This window comes from Ruditapes philippinarum, unplaced genomic scaffold (assembly GCF_026571515.1).
Source record: "Ruditapes philippinarum isolate M1 unplaced genomic scaffold, ASM2657151v2 ctg16_1_1_1_1, whole genome shotgun sequence".
Classification (NCBI taxonomy): domain Eukaryota; kingdom Metazoa; phylum Mollusca; class Bivalvia; order Venerida; family Veneridae; genus Ruditapes; species Ruditapes philippinarum.
Genome location: NW_026867154.1, coordinates 331,340 through 347,169, shown reverse-complemented (window position 1 = coordinate 347,169; position 15,830 = coordinate 331,340). Strand labels below are relative to the sequence as shown.

Here is a 15,830-nt window from a genome sequence, read left to right as displayed (position 1 = left end):
AACGATCATATACTTTTGTCGCATTGCGCATTTTATCATTCGATCAAAACATTCTGGAGTATATTGTCATAAGCATACACGTATTGAAGGTGTAACACTGTAGGAAATAGTTTAATTTTATACAAAGGATTATAAAATATTTGTCATTATGGTAAGTCAGGTCATCAAAGTGCACGATGAAAAAAAGGATATTAGTATAATATTTATAAATATATTAAATAGATATATATGTCCTAATACAAACCATTTTACAAAATAGTTATAAGGTAATGGAATCTATTGTCTACATATTTACTGTCAAATACCACTTAATTTTGCTTGCTGAACAGCATCTACAATTCATCTTAATATTTCATGCGCGAATATTTCCCCCACTTACATAAAATAGTATGTGTCCTTTCATTTGAAGCATGTTTAGATTAAATTCTCGTCAAAATTAATAAGTTAATATAAATGTGGATGCATTTGAAATGATCATCCATCTTTATTGATTTATTCTAAATTATGTATAAAAATATTCATTATTTTTTCATTAAATATATCCATATACGAGAATATATATTGAAAAACAATTATTTTGATATAGAATACATTCGTACCTTTTTTACAGGTAGATCAGTTGTCCGGGGATCAAATTGCTGGTAAATATTCTTGTTTTGTCAACGATTTCCATGTTAGCATTTCCATTGACCACTTCATTAATTATTTGTTTAATCAAAACAGTTGATTTTATAGTGCGCATGATTCTAGAAGTAAAACACGCATTCTATATATTATATTTGCAAACTATTGATAGACTAGTGTTACTTGTATAACTTTATGCTTTTTTATTTACAAGAGTAATATGACGAAAGAAATTGCAAACCTATATAACTTTATAAAACTATTACTTGAAATGGACGAACTTTGTACTTTACAAGCTTGAGCTATGTCTGAAATGACAATTTCTCCTTCATGACAAACTAATTCGATCTTTCAATTAGATGGGAAAACATTATAGGGGTCTAATTAATTCTAACACAAGCGCATTTTTCCCTATTGAACATAGAAGAACCAAAGTGTGTGTTATTATGCTATAAAATCACTGTTTGACGTTCTATATTTAGACATGTGACGTAATCATTATACACGTGACGTAACTACTAAAAATCCGACACGCTGAAAATAAGTTCGGAAACAAATCAGGCGCAATTTTGCTTAACTATCAAGTACCGCAACATTTATTTGTTAATGTCGTGTTAGAATCGAAATAATATATCCAAATCAGTGATTTTATCGCTTAATAACATCACTGTTTGTCGTTCAGATGCGCATCATTATATCACATTGGCTACGCCCTCGTGATATAATTCCTCGCATCCGAACTCCAAACAGTGATGTTATTGAGCGATAAAATCACTGTTTGGGATATATTATTTCTAAAATAACACACACTTTCGGTTCTTCTATGTTCAATGGGGAAAAATGCGAGTCGTGTTAGAATATAAGATTAACAAAAAGTTCTGTCAAATTCAATGTGTACTGAAGTAAAATTGTATCAAAGTAATGTTTTGACTTTGTTACAGAATTCAAAGAGGCGTTCAGTCTTTTTGACAAGGATGGTGATGGCACAATCACAACAAAAGAGTTAGGAACAGTAATGAGGTCCTTGGGACAGAATCCCACAGAAGCTGATTTAAAAGAAATGGTCAATGAAGTGGATGCTGATGGTAATGTTGTATGACTATTTCGTCACATTATCAGTATTCGTCGTTGATAAAATAAAATTCTAAATTTGTGACCATAAAATTATGTATAGTAACTGTACATGTGTCAATTATACTGTACTTAACAACGTAGAAAACGTATCAATTCAACCCAAAACTGAAAAACACCTACAGTATAACTGCAATGAAAATATAAGTTAATTATTTTAGGAAATGGAACGATAGACTTTGCTGAATTTCTCAATATGATGGCTCGTAAACTGAGGGATACAGATAGTGAAGAAGAAATTCGCGACGCTTTCCGTGTCTTCGATAAAGATGGCAACGGATTTATAAGTGCATCTGAACTACGAAATGTGATGACTAAACTAGGAGAAAAACTTACAGATGAAGAAGTTGATGAAATGATTAGAGAAGCAGATGGTGATGGTGATGGTCATGTTAATTATGATGGTATGATTCTATCATTATGTAAAAAAACTAAAAAGGCGGTGTATAACTTTTTGTACAAAAAAACATTACAGGTCATCACTTTATTTTTGGAAATTATATATATCATGATATCAAAGTTTATAAAAAATAATTATTTTACTTCATATTCGTATTCTTTCAAGAACTTGTTTGCTCAATTTGCATTTGTATCTGATTTCCCAAATCGTAAATATTGACATCCGACGTTAGACATTTTAGTATAAATTTTAAATTTGTTTATAAAAAATAAACTAACACAGAGTTACAGTTAAAACAACTAAATACAATTTGATACATTATAAGTAAATGTAACTTCTTTTACGACAAAAGCAAATAAAATGTAATGCATCACTTACAGTATATGTATAAAGTTTAGATCAATTTTTGCAAAATTTATGCATTTCTTTTTCAGAATTTGTAAAAATGATGATGACGAAATAAACCTGAGGACTACTTTTCGACAATTTCATTCCAGAGATGTCTTGCTTGTATTTTCGAAAACATTATCATCGCTTTTTGACATTTCTTACTGAAACACAAATACATGCTATTGATTTAGAAATACATCAAAACCTAACGTGCAAATGTGAATTAAACAAACATATCGTCATAAAAATAAAATGTTTGTGGGTCATACAAATTCCTCATACTTTTTGTATATTGTTACGAACCATGTTTTTCTAATGCAATATTACCTTAGCGCCAATAAATACAGCTGATTTGTTAAATTATGAGTAAAACTTTATGCAATTTCCCCAGAATATAATATTCGTTTTTAAGGTGTGAAAATACACGAAAATATTTATTTGACATTTTATGATAGAAACGTCAGCATAGAAACTCTAAGATTGGTAATTGTTTGTACATTTAACATTCATTCATATATTGTTTTTTGTTGGCATGGTATATTTTTGGCCACCGAATGGTACATAATAATTGTAAATTCCTTTTGCTATTTCATTATTTTGCAATATGTTTCATATACTTTATTTTTCCATTACCTTAAATAAGATTTTATGTCTAATTACATTTTATTTTACAAGAAGAATTCATGTTTCAAATTTGATCAATACTATGCTGCTTACACCACAAAAAAATCAAAGATGAAAGATATTTTACAATGACATTAATGCAAAGCAAAAAAAACTGAGGAATTGTTGTAATAATATGAAATTTAACAAGAACACCACTTAAACGGAAGAATATAATGCTCGGTTAACCAAATCAAAAATTAATTCATTCTTGGTTTCAAAATTTAGACCGACAGCAGACTATAAAATATGTTTTTATCATCTTAAGTTTTAACAAGAAACGTCCTCAAAATTTTTATAAATTAGGGTGATAAAACAGTTGTTTCTCGTGTAAATATTCACATATTTTCATATCTTTTAATTCCGTAAACTCTCAATCAATCATCACCGACCTTTTTCATGTTTTGTCTGCTAATGGTAAATTTTAAGTGTTCAAAAAGCTTTAAAAGCTGTGTTTAAATTAAAATTCTTTATTTGATGTTGTACCTCTTGGTATTAGTGTAACACTTATTTATTTGGTTCAATGATTCTTCAAATTTTGAATTATGGCTGCGAGATTTGGGGATTTCATAAAGTACCAGATATGGAAAAGATTGATATTAATTTTTGAAACAAATTTTGAATGTATCAAACAACGAATGCAACTGTCTGTGGTAAGCTTGGTTAAGTGCCTCTTGATATGTAAAAAAAATTATCTTAAGTACTGGTGCAAGGTTGTTAGATCTCCTGATACATTTATTTACAGATGCTTTATGTATGATAAGAAGAACTTTGTTAAAGGTTCATGGGCCCTTAGTGTTAAACTACTGTTAGATGAGATGGGTTCCAGTTACATATGGAATAATATGATTGATGGTATACTTGTTACTGACCTCCGAATAAGTAAAGCTATAGAAAGCCTATATAGAGGCAATTTGTCAGAATAGTTTTAACACTTTAGATACTATGCCAAAACTTACTACTTATAAAATTATAAAAAAAAAGTTTTGATATTGAAAAATATTTATCGAGTGTAAAGGTAAATGATCATAGAATAGCAATTACCGACTGCGGTGGTCTGTTCATAAATTTGCAATCGAAATGGTTCGTTATCATAACATTGTTAGGGCTGATAGGGAATGTATCTTTTGTCACATGAATGTTATAAAAGATGACTATCATTTCGTACTTGTCTGACCCCGTTGTGGCGTACCATCAAATATAAGTGTCTCCACAATATTGTTGCCATTGGCCAACTATTCAGAAATTTCAAACACTATTAACTTGCTGTCAACCTGGCTTGTTATGTAAACTAGCTTAATATGTCTTCTTGGCTGATAAAAAATGTGCTTGTCAAACTTCTTAGTAGTAATTTCATAGATGTAGCAAACTTTGTTGATATAGACATAATGTAAGGCTTCATTATGTTTTGCTGCATATTTACACCATTGTATTTTAAAAGACGTGCACATTGCTATAAGGGAGGTTACTCCTAAAATATGAAACATAAATAATAAAAAAACTATAATGTTATCCTATGTTTAATAATCTTTATTTTGTATGTATTTGTGAACAAATTAGAAAAAAAGAGAGTTATTATTTTTGTTACTATACAGTGACTTTGTTGAAGTAGCATAGCTTCAACAATATTTGAATACACCGCGGCTTATGAAGGTAACTGAGTTTAATGAATAACTTAATGTGTATGAATATTACTTAGGTTTAGTTTTCTTTTAATGATATTTCAAAAGCCGGTGTGTACAGATACTGGTAGACATACTTAATTTTACACAATTAAATGATAACTGTTAATGAATGCTCATACATTCCAATGCTTTTCTCATTATGCTGAATAAATAAATAAATTAAATTGAATTGAATTGACTCTCGCTTGTTTAAACTTGCACCGATCATTGCTAAATCAAAAAGTGAAAGTCTGTATTTTAATTAAACACCTTAATGTGTAGATAAATAACATAATTACATTAGACGTTAATCATATAACAAGGAAATGTTAATGATATCGATTGCCTTAAGAAAGTTAACACTACATTTACAAGCTGTTGAAGTGAACAATAATACATACTTCATGTATAATGTCGCATTGCGCATTGTACGATTAATTCAGTATGGTTCAGGGCACACAGGTACATATATAGGTGTAAACGTGGAGGGAAAGGTTTCGTTTGTATCTGTTTGGAGATTTACTTAAATCCATCATGGTAAGCGTTTCTAGTCTGCCATCTAATGTCTGGAATCGTTTAAAATTAAAGCTTATATATCACATTGATGAATAGGTGTTATATTTTCTCGTAACACTCTGTCTTATTGTCTAATGTTATAAATCATTTTTATCTATGTAACCTTGATAAGAAGATCATTCGTTTAATGGGTGTGTTCAATAAAGAATACTACTGCCCTTTATGTAAAACATGTTTGAATGTATACCAACTTTTGTTTATGTTCAATATACTTGGCAATGCAACATCTGTTACTTTCTCTATTTCTTAAACATGTTACAAGTTATAAATAATTGAATTGTTTTTCTTAGTCAATATCTAACTACTACGGAATGCCGTTAGGGCCATCGCCTATGAATGTGTTAATCTGAAACGCGATAGTCGATAGTACGATGGTGAAAACACGAAATCACGAAACTACGATGGTGAAAACGCGATAGTACGATGATGAAAACGCGATAGTACGATAATGAAATCACGACAGTACGATGGTGAAAACGCGATAGTACGATGATGAAAACACGACAGTACGATGATGAAAACGCGATAGTACGATGGTGAAAACGCGATAGTACGATGGTGAAAACGCGATAGTACGATGATGAAAACACGACAGTACGATGATGAAAACGCGAAATCACGAAACTACGATGGTGAAAACGCGACAGTACGATGGTGAAAACACGATAGTTTATCGCGCTTTCATCATCGTAGTATCGTACTGTCGCGTTTTCATCATCGTACTTTCGCGTTTTCATCATCGTGCTTTCGCATTTTCACCATCGTAGTTTCGTGATTTCGCGTTTTCACCATCGTACTATCGACTATCGCGTTTCAGATCAACACATTCATAGGCAATGGCCCTAACGGCATTCCGTAAACTACGCGTTTACTCATTTTTGAAATATTTGGATCAGTGCATAAAATGAATTACGATTTATTTTCTCTTACTAGAATTATGTTTTCAATATCGCGTAGTGAAATCATGAAAGTTTCAATCCTTTTGATGTTGCCGAGGGTAATCTTCTGTCTAAAAATACAAATATTTATAAAATAAATTATTTAGTAACAAATAAATCAAAGTAAAGGGTTAATTGCTGATATACCTATCTATTTCAGGCCGATCAATTGACAGAGGAACAGATCGCTGGTCAGTGGTTTGATTCATATGATTAGAAAATATACCATTTCATCTGATAATTATTCTAAATGTTGTATCATGACCTCACTCTTTTTGGTAAAAAAATGTAATGCATGCTTTAATCCATATATATTATGTCTAGAAGAATTACAAATAGTGGTGCATAACTAATAAACATTTTGAAAGTTTAAAACTATTTCCGACAATGCCCTCATCATTTGGGTAAGCTTTGATTGTTCCGCGAGATTATAGTCAATTAAACTGGACCTTAAAATTTTAATTTTTAATTTTCTTTCAATAATAACTATCAAATCCGACTTTTACACATGATTAATACTATATATTATATACTGTTTCAGTTAAGTGTCGACATTAAAGTTTGAAAACTAAATATTTCTTAGATATTATACAAATCTATTAGAAAAATTAACATTGATTCTTCATGAGAAATATATTTAAATGACTGCAAGCATTGTTTTTGTCCTGTACCTATTTAGTTGCCCCTTGTTTACCTATTTAACGGCACTGTTTTGTTAGACATTGCGATGTGTTAATAGCTTTACTCTTATATTTTACTTATATTCCAAATAACGCTCTCTAGCCTATCAAGCATTTTCGTCTTACCTCTGATTTTATGTTTATCTTATTTTATACACCAGAACACACCTTTATAACCGACTTTTACAAAACAAGTTGCCTTGCGTATAAAATATGTAATAAATAACAATTTAAAGATCAAAATTGCAACTCGGAACATAAGTTAACATAATAGCTGATACAAAGGAGATATGATTATGTATACTGTACAATATATACAGTATACTAGTTTATTACCCTTCCAGATTTTGTCCGCCTTTTTGATTGGATATTGATCACCCGAAAGAAATTGATATAACCGAGTCAGACGGGTAATATACACACTAAATTTCCCCGTTGGGTGCCCAACGTTGTAAACAACATGCGCTGAGGTGATGCGCGTACGGTTCGATTTCACGCGGTGTAAATTCCGATTTAAAAGCACTTTTTAACTGTCAAATGATAAATATTTACCAAAGTAGAGTAATGATACATATTACCATCAGTATCGAAAACAAATATGACCTTGTGAAAGCTTGATATTAATTACAAAAAAGTGCGTTCAATATAAACTACTCCTTTTCTCTTGTTTACATTCGATAGGTACGGGAAAAATATGTCATGTATTTATGTGACGTCATGTTGTGACGAAGAGGTACCCTAAAGGGAATCTTATTCCGACGTTTCATTTGAAACAGCAATGATTTTTTAAAAAATCGTCTAAACTTGGCAGGGGAAGGGTAATACAATAATTATTTTGGTTTTGGAGTGATATATGTGGACTCGCCTAACGGCTCGGGTGATATAAAATCTTAACAGGTAATATATCCACATATATCACTCCAAAACCAAAATAACATATAATATGTATCATTGTATCATGAAAAACTTAAAATTGGTAAACTTGTATGCAAATGCGAGTAAATGTGAATGTCGAGACATTAATAATCACATTGTTACAATACCGTCCTGTTATTTCAAGCATGGTGTTAAATGATAACTACTAATAAATTTAATTCAAAAATGTCTTAAAAACGCATTTAATATCCTGAAACATATTTTAATTTAAAGCACTCATATCAATAACATCAGAACATTGCGAAGTTTGCCTAGAATTGAAGTTGATATTAGTTGTGTCGTTAATTTGCGATGATAAATCTCAGTGTAATGTTTGTGTGTCTCTTCTTAGTAAAATATTGTTTAATAAGGTAAACAATTGTTTTAATTTCATAGTTTTGTATTTTAATTCTATATTATTGTTATTTTATTACAGAATTCAAGGAGGCATTTAGTTTGTTTGACAAGGATGGTGATGGCACAATCACAACAAAAGAGTTGGGAACAGTAATGAGGTCCTTGGGACAGAATCCTACAGAAGCAGAGTTACAAGACATGATCAATGAGGTGGATGCCGACGGTAAGTTCATTATATATCTTATATATGTTATCAAAATTATAATACATAACTTTCAGTAATGAAGTGAAAACCCTTATTTTGCGGAGAAAATAACTTAATTCAAAAGCATACTTGCGCTTGAAAATTTACATCCAATTGCATATTTCATACTGTAAAGGAAATCTTAAATATTATAATTGTGAATATCGCGCGAATAAAGGAATTGAAGCTATATTTTTATTAAGAGTATCTGTTTAATTATATTAAAATTTTTCAGGTAATGGAACGATAGACTTTCCAGAATTTCTGACCATGATGGCTAGAAAAATGAAAGATACAGATAGTGAAGAAGAAATAAAAGAAGCGTTCCGAGTATTTGATAAAGATGGCAATGGTTACATAAGTGCAGCTGAACTCAGACATGTTATGACTAATCTAGGAGAAAAACTTACAGATGAAGAAGTTGATGAAATGATTAGAGAAGCTGACATTGATGGAGATGGTCAAGTTAATTATGAAGGTATGATTATTTTAAATTTGAACTGGCTTAGCTATTATGAGACACAGAAAATATATGAGCCGCGTCACGACAAAACCAACGTAATGCGTTTACGACCAGCATGGATCCAGACCAGCCTGCGAATCCGCGCAGTCTGATCAGAATCCATGCTGTTTGCTATCAGTTTCACTACTTGTAATAGGGTTTCTAAGCGAACAGAATGGGTCCTGATCAGACTGCGCGGATCAGCAGCATTCTGTTCGCTTAGAAACCCTATTACAAGTAGAGAAACTGATAGCGAACAGCATAGATCCTGATCAGACTGCGCGGATGCGCAGGCTTGTCTGGATCCATGCTGGTCGCAAACGCATTACGTTGGTTTTGTCGTGACGTGGCTCAAATTTAGATTATTTTATATAATTTAAAATGTTATAATCAATATCTTAAAGCGGACCTCTTTATGTAATAAGATTGGGTCAAGGGGGATAATTGAGCTGCTACTAAAAAGACAAACAGAATTGTCGCCGTTAGAATGGTTTATATGTAGGCAAAAGAATATCAAAATGTTTACTTTCTTATTTGAAACATTGATACAAAAATGCATGGTTGGGAAAAAATGATGAATTGGAAAGGTTTCAATTGTTTCAATTTGATCCCATTTTTGAATAATTTATTTCAAACATACTCACTTTTTTTGCTTTTTTTTTCAGAAATTTTTGAAAAATGATTTATTTTCGAAGAACCTTTAAAAAAAGTTTTTTATTTTTTTTTAAAAACTGACACTTGCCCGTATTTTCTACAAAAAAGAAACTGCCAATTAAATCTTCTGGGTGACATTTTTACATGTTTTTTATGTTTCACTGCTATATTACTTTAATAAAATCTTATTTTCTATCATCCATTTTCCTATTTCTGTTCAAAATAAGCAAGACATAAATTGACAAGATTGCATATATGTTTGTAAAACGAATTAATGTAAATTAGTAATACCTTTATAACGACGGACAAGAACATATACGTGAATATAATTTTATTATATAAAGCAAATAGTTGTGAACAATCCGTTATTTTCAGTAACACTGATCTATATAGACTGTAGCAGGTACGCTTGTTTACTTTGGGACTATACAACGCCATTCAAATTGTCGTTCTTCAATGATTCTGTTGTTCTTTATATTATTGCCACATCAGTGTTATTTGTGCCGTTTGGAGGTCGCAAAAAGTCGCCCAGTACATTTATTCAAAGATGTTATACTTTCAATCCTAGGAGACCGTTCAGCGCAACCTTACTGTTGTGTGCACATGTTTGTGGTATTTTCTATTTCTATACGCCACTTTGCATCGAATGGCATGAAAGTGTCACATTGAAGGTTCTATGATAACTGCCGTAAACATCATAATTCATTTTTATGTTTGGTTTAAACATATTTATTTAAGCTCGATTGCGAAACAATTCTTGCAACTTATATGAATTACTTTCGAGTCCGCTTCCTGGAACCAATCAGTACTGGTGTCATATGGAGAAACATGGTCGTTACCCGAGTAGGGCTCGAACCCATGATCTCTGGGTTGAGAGGCAGACACCTTAACCATTAGGCCACCGCTCCCCTTCATGTTTATGTTTAAATGTTGAATTTAGGTTAGGCCGGTGACAGGGGGCGTAGACGGTTACTTACATTTTCAAGTACCGTCCATTAATAGACACAATTAATCCGAGCCTGCAACATTTTTAATTTTGTCGATTTGGGGACTCTATTTTGATATAATTGCATAGTAAATTTCCTTGCCTGGTATTGTTAAAGTACTTTTTCAAAATGCTCGTACGACACTAAAAAGCACACTAGTATATACTATACTATAGTCGATTTTACAAGTAGTGTTTGTCATGAATCGTGTGCCTGGTTTTGTTGGAAGCTGCGTTCTGAACACCTCTATGCCTTGTTTGCCTGTGTTTATCTTTTTATGTTTCAAATATCGCGCTTAATGTTTTATTGTATTTTGTCTTCATTGTTTTAGAAATACAAACTATTATTATACTGCGACGAGTAAAGTATTTTTGTCATACATTAATTAAACAAACATATCGTCATAAAAATAAAATGTTTGTGGGTCATACAAATTCCTCATACTTTTTGTATATTGTTACGAACCATGTCTTTTCTAATGCAATATTATCTTAGCGCCAATAAATACAGCTGATTTGTTAAATTATGAGTAAAACTTTATGCAATTTCCCCAGAATATAATATTCGTTTTTAAGGTGTGAAAATACACGAAAATATTTATTTGGCTTTTATGATAGAAACGTCAGCACAGAAACTCTAAGATTGGTAATTGTTTGTACATTAAACATTCATATATTGCTTTTTGTTGGCATGGTATATTTTTGGCCGCCGAATGGTACATAATAATTGTAAATTCCTTTGCTATTTCATTATTTTGCAATATGTTTCATATACTTTATTTTTCCATTACCTTAAATAAGATTTTATGTCTAATTACATTTTATCTTACAAGAAGAATTCATGTTTTTCAAATTTGATCAATACTATGCTGCTTTACACCACAAAAAAATCAACGATGAAAGATATTTTACAATGGGCACAATTATAAAATTGATATTTTACAATACAACTACGCGTTTACTCATATTTGAAATATTTGGATCCGTGCATAATTGGATAACGATTTATTTTCTATTATTATGTTTTCAATAATGCGTAGTGCAATCATGAAACGTTTCAACCCTTTTGATGTTTCCGACGGTTTTCTTCTGTCTTAAATGACCGCCTCCGTGGTCGAGGGGTTAGAGTCGATGACTTCTAATCCAGTTACCTCTCTGGCGTGGGTTCGATCCCCGGGAGATGCTTTGGTAGTTTAGCACGGAGGAAGCTAGTCTAGTACTGGTGTAACTCTCCAGGAACGATGGTTTGGAAACTACCCGCCTTAATGACTGAAATACTTTTGGGAAAAGGCGTTAAATGAAACAAACAAACAAAACTTCTGTCTAAAAATATAAATCTTTATAAAATAAATTATTTAGTAACAAATTAATCAAACTAAAGTGTTAATTGCTGATATACCTTATCTATTTCAGGCCGATCAATTGACAGAGGAACAGATCGCTGGTCAGTGGTTTGATTCATATGATTAGAAAAATATACCATTTCATCTGATAATTATTCTAAATGTGTTTCACAACCTCAAAAAAATGTAATGCATGCTTCATTCCATATATATTAGTGTAGAAGAATTACAAATATTGGTGCATAACTAATAAACATTTTAAAAGTTTAAAACTATTTCCGACAATTCCCTCATCATTTGGGTATGCTTTGATTGTTCCGCGAGATTATAGTCAATTAAACTGGACCTTACAATTTTAATTTTTAATTTTCTTTCAATAATAACTATAAAATCCGACTTTTACACATGATTAATACTATATATTATATACATGTACTGTTTTAGCTAAGTGTCGACATTAAAGTTTGCAAACTAAATATTTCATAGATATTATACAAATCTATTAGATGAATTAACATTGATTCTTCATGAGATATATATTTAAAAGACTGCAAGCATTGTTTTTGTCCTGTACCTATTTAGTTGCCCCTTGTTTACCTATTTAAGTTGGACATTGCGATGAGTTTTAATAGCTATACTCTCATATTTTACTTATCTTCCAAATAACGCTCCCTAGCCTATCAAACATTTTCGTCTTACCTTTGATTTAATGTTTATCTTATTTTATACACCAGAACACACCTTTTTAACTGACTTTTACAAAACAAGTTGCCTTGCGTATAAAATATGTAATAGATAACAATTTAAAGATCAAAATTGCAACTCAGAACATAAGTTAACAAAATAGTTGATACAAAGGAGATATGATGATGTATGCTGTACATTAAAAAAAAAAAAAAAGGCATACATTTGCCGAAACGTTGGAAAAATAAAAAATGATATTATACGTGTTATTGCTGTGACTTTATTATTTTAATATGCTGTACATTATAATACTGCACGTTTGTAACGTCATTTTTCATTGGATAATCGTGACGTTTATATAGTTTTATATACACGGCTGTTGTTGATTCATGAACAAATCTTACTTTTTTCTATAAAAATGATGCTTGCTGTATTATAAATTCGTTATAAAGATTGTTGACAGGTTATATGGCCGTATATAAACGGCTGTTTGCAATATAACCCTCGCCTGACGGCTCGGGTTATATTTACAAATAGCCGTTTATATAGGGCCATATAAGCTGTCAACGATCTTTATAACTAATAATATATACAGTATACTAGTATATGTATCATTGTATCATGAAAAAACTTAAAATTGGTAAATTTGTATGCAAATAAATGTGAATGTTGAGACATTAATAATCACATTCTGTTATTTCAAGCATGGTGTTAAATGATACTTATCAGTGATAACTACTTATAAATTATATTTGAAAATGTCTTGAAAACGCATTTAATATCCTGAAAAATATTTAAATTCAAAGCACTCATATCAATAATTTCAGAACATTGCGAAGTTTGCCTAGAATTGAAGTTGATATTAGTTGTGTCGTTAATTTGCGATGATAAATCTCAGTGTTATGTTTTTGTGTCTCTTCTAAATAAAATATTGTTTAAGAAAAGGCGAACATTTTTTTTAAAAAGTAAGTCATACTTTCATAGTTTCGTACTTTTTTTATATAATTGTTATTTTATTACAGAGTTCAAGGAGGCATTTAGTTTGTTTGACAAGGATGGTGATGGCACGATCACAACAAAAGAGTTAGGAACAGTAATGAGGTCCTTGGGGCAGAATCCTACAGAAGCAGAGTTACAAGATATGATCAATGAGGTTGATGCTGATGGTTTGTTAACTTCATATCTTAAATATGTTATCAAAATCAAATAACTGATCAAATCAAACCATAACTTTCAGTAATAAAGTGAAACACCTAATTGTCCGGAAAAAAATCTTAATTAAGAAGCATACTTGCGCTTGCAAATTTACATCAATTGCAAATTTACTAACATAAAACAAATAGTAGTGAATATCTTCATAGCGGCTTGCGCGAGTAAAGGAACTGTATCTGTATTTGAAAAATGAAGCAATATATTTATCAAGAGAATAGGTTTAATTATATCAAACTTTTTCAGGTAATGGAACGATAGATTTTCCAGAATTCCTTACCATGATGGCTAGAAAAATGAAAGATACAGATAGTGAAGAAGAAATAAAAGAAGCGTTCCGAGTATTTGATAAAGATGGCAATGGTTACATTAGTGCAGCTGAACTCAGACATGTGATGACAAATCTAGGAGAAAAACTTACAGATGAAGAAGTTGATGAAATGATTAGAGAAGCTGACATTGATGGAGATGGTCAAGTCAATTATGAAGGTATTGTTACTTTGAATTGGTACTGGATTAGCTATTATGAGACACTGGAAATATATGTAGGTTATGTCATATATTTGAAAATATCATACTCAATTTATGTTAAAAGCAAACCGCTTTATGTCATAAGATTGGGTCAAGGGGGGTAATTGAACTGCTTTTAAAAGAACAAACAGGATTGTCGCCTTTGAAATTATCTGATGTAGGCAAGAGAATATCAAAATGTTTATTTTCTCATTTGAAACATCGATACAAAAATGCATAGTTGGGAAAAAATGATGAATTGGAAAGGTTTCAATTGTTTCAATTTGATCCCATTTTTGAATAATTTATTTCAAACATACTCACTTTATTTGCTTTGTTTTTCAGAATTTGTGAAGATGATGATGTCGAAGTAACCTGAAGAACAAGTTTTGTTTTGTTTTTAAAAACTGTACACTTGCATTATTATCTACAAAATGAATCTGCAATAAGATCATCTTGATGACATTATACATGTTTGTTTTATGTTACACTGCTATATTACTTTAATAAAATCTTATTTTCTACCATCCATTTCCTTATTTCTGTTCAAAATAAGCAAAATCGTCCATAATTTGAATACGAATAGACAAGATACAACCATACGCCGCTTTCTAAAGCCGGTGCTATGGGTGTGTGGACGGTAACTTGCACGTCCAGTACCGTCCATGAACAGGCTCAATCAAACTGAGCCAGCAACATTTTCAATTTGCCGTTTGGGCATTCTTCGGGAATTCTGTTGTTTTCTAAATTATTGCCACATATAATATTTATGTCGTGTGGAGGTCATATAGTCGATTTTACAAGTAGTATTTGTCATGAATCGTATGCCTGGATTTTGTTGGGAGCTGCTATGCCTTGTTTGTCTGTGTTCTCAGCTTTTTATGTTTCAAATATCGCTCAAGCAGAATTCAACATTTTATAAACTTCCGCAGATGTTTTCAACACTTTGCAAATGTTTTCCTGAAAAAAGTCCTTTTTCAAACAGTGTCTGTCTATGTATATGTTAGTGTTCATCTGTGCTGTTCTACAGAAATTAGAAACTTCAACGGGAGCGATGAACAACTACGGATGAATACTAACATACTTAGTATCAAGCTTTATTTGGCCTCATTATTATTCACTTAATTAAGTCACTACGCGGTTATATGAAATACTATGAAAATAGAAGGCATCTATGAACAGAATTCGATAAAGTATCGACTTTTGTTCTTCTATGAAAATTAACACACATATTTTTTAAGAAATACAGCGTTTTCATTTGATGACAAATAAAGCTGGACACTTACCGTGATTTTAATCATATTGAATAAGTATTATAAATAGGAAGTACTATAGTAGAGGGATAAAATACTAGTATTATC

General features: G+C 31.1%; 1 protein-coding gene across 1 annotated transcript; it reads left to right on the top strand.

Annotated features, from left to right (window-relative positions):
• LOC132735073 (calcium-binding protein LPS1-alpha-like) lies at positions 1-14,993 on the top strand. Its single transcript, XM_060721976.1, has 13 exons — positions 1-151; positions 611-641; positions 1,566-1,709; positions 1,917-2,159; positions 2,590-2,609; positions 6,547-6,577; positions 8,418-8,561; positions 8,818-9,060; positions 10,114-10,343; positions 12,137-12,167; positions 13,773-13,916; positions 14,206-14,448; positions 14,815-14,993. The coding sequence occupies exons 1-13, from the start codon at positions 149-151 to the stop codon at positions 14,841-14,843; spliced, it is 1,536 nt and encodes a 511-aa protein (XP_060577959.1). The 5' UTR covers positions 1-148; the 3' UTR covers positions 14,844-14,993.
• The last annotated feature ends 837 nt before the right edge of the window (positions 14,994-15,830 follow it).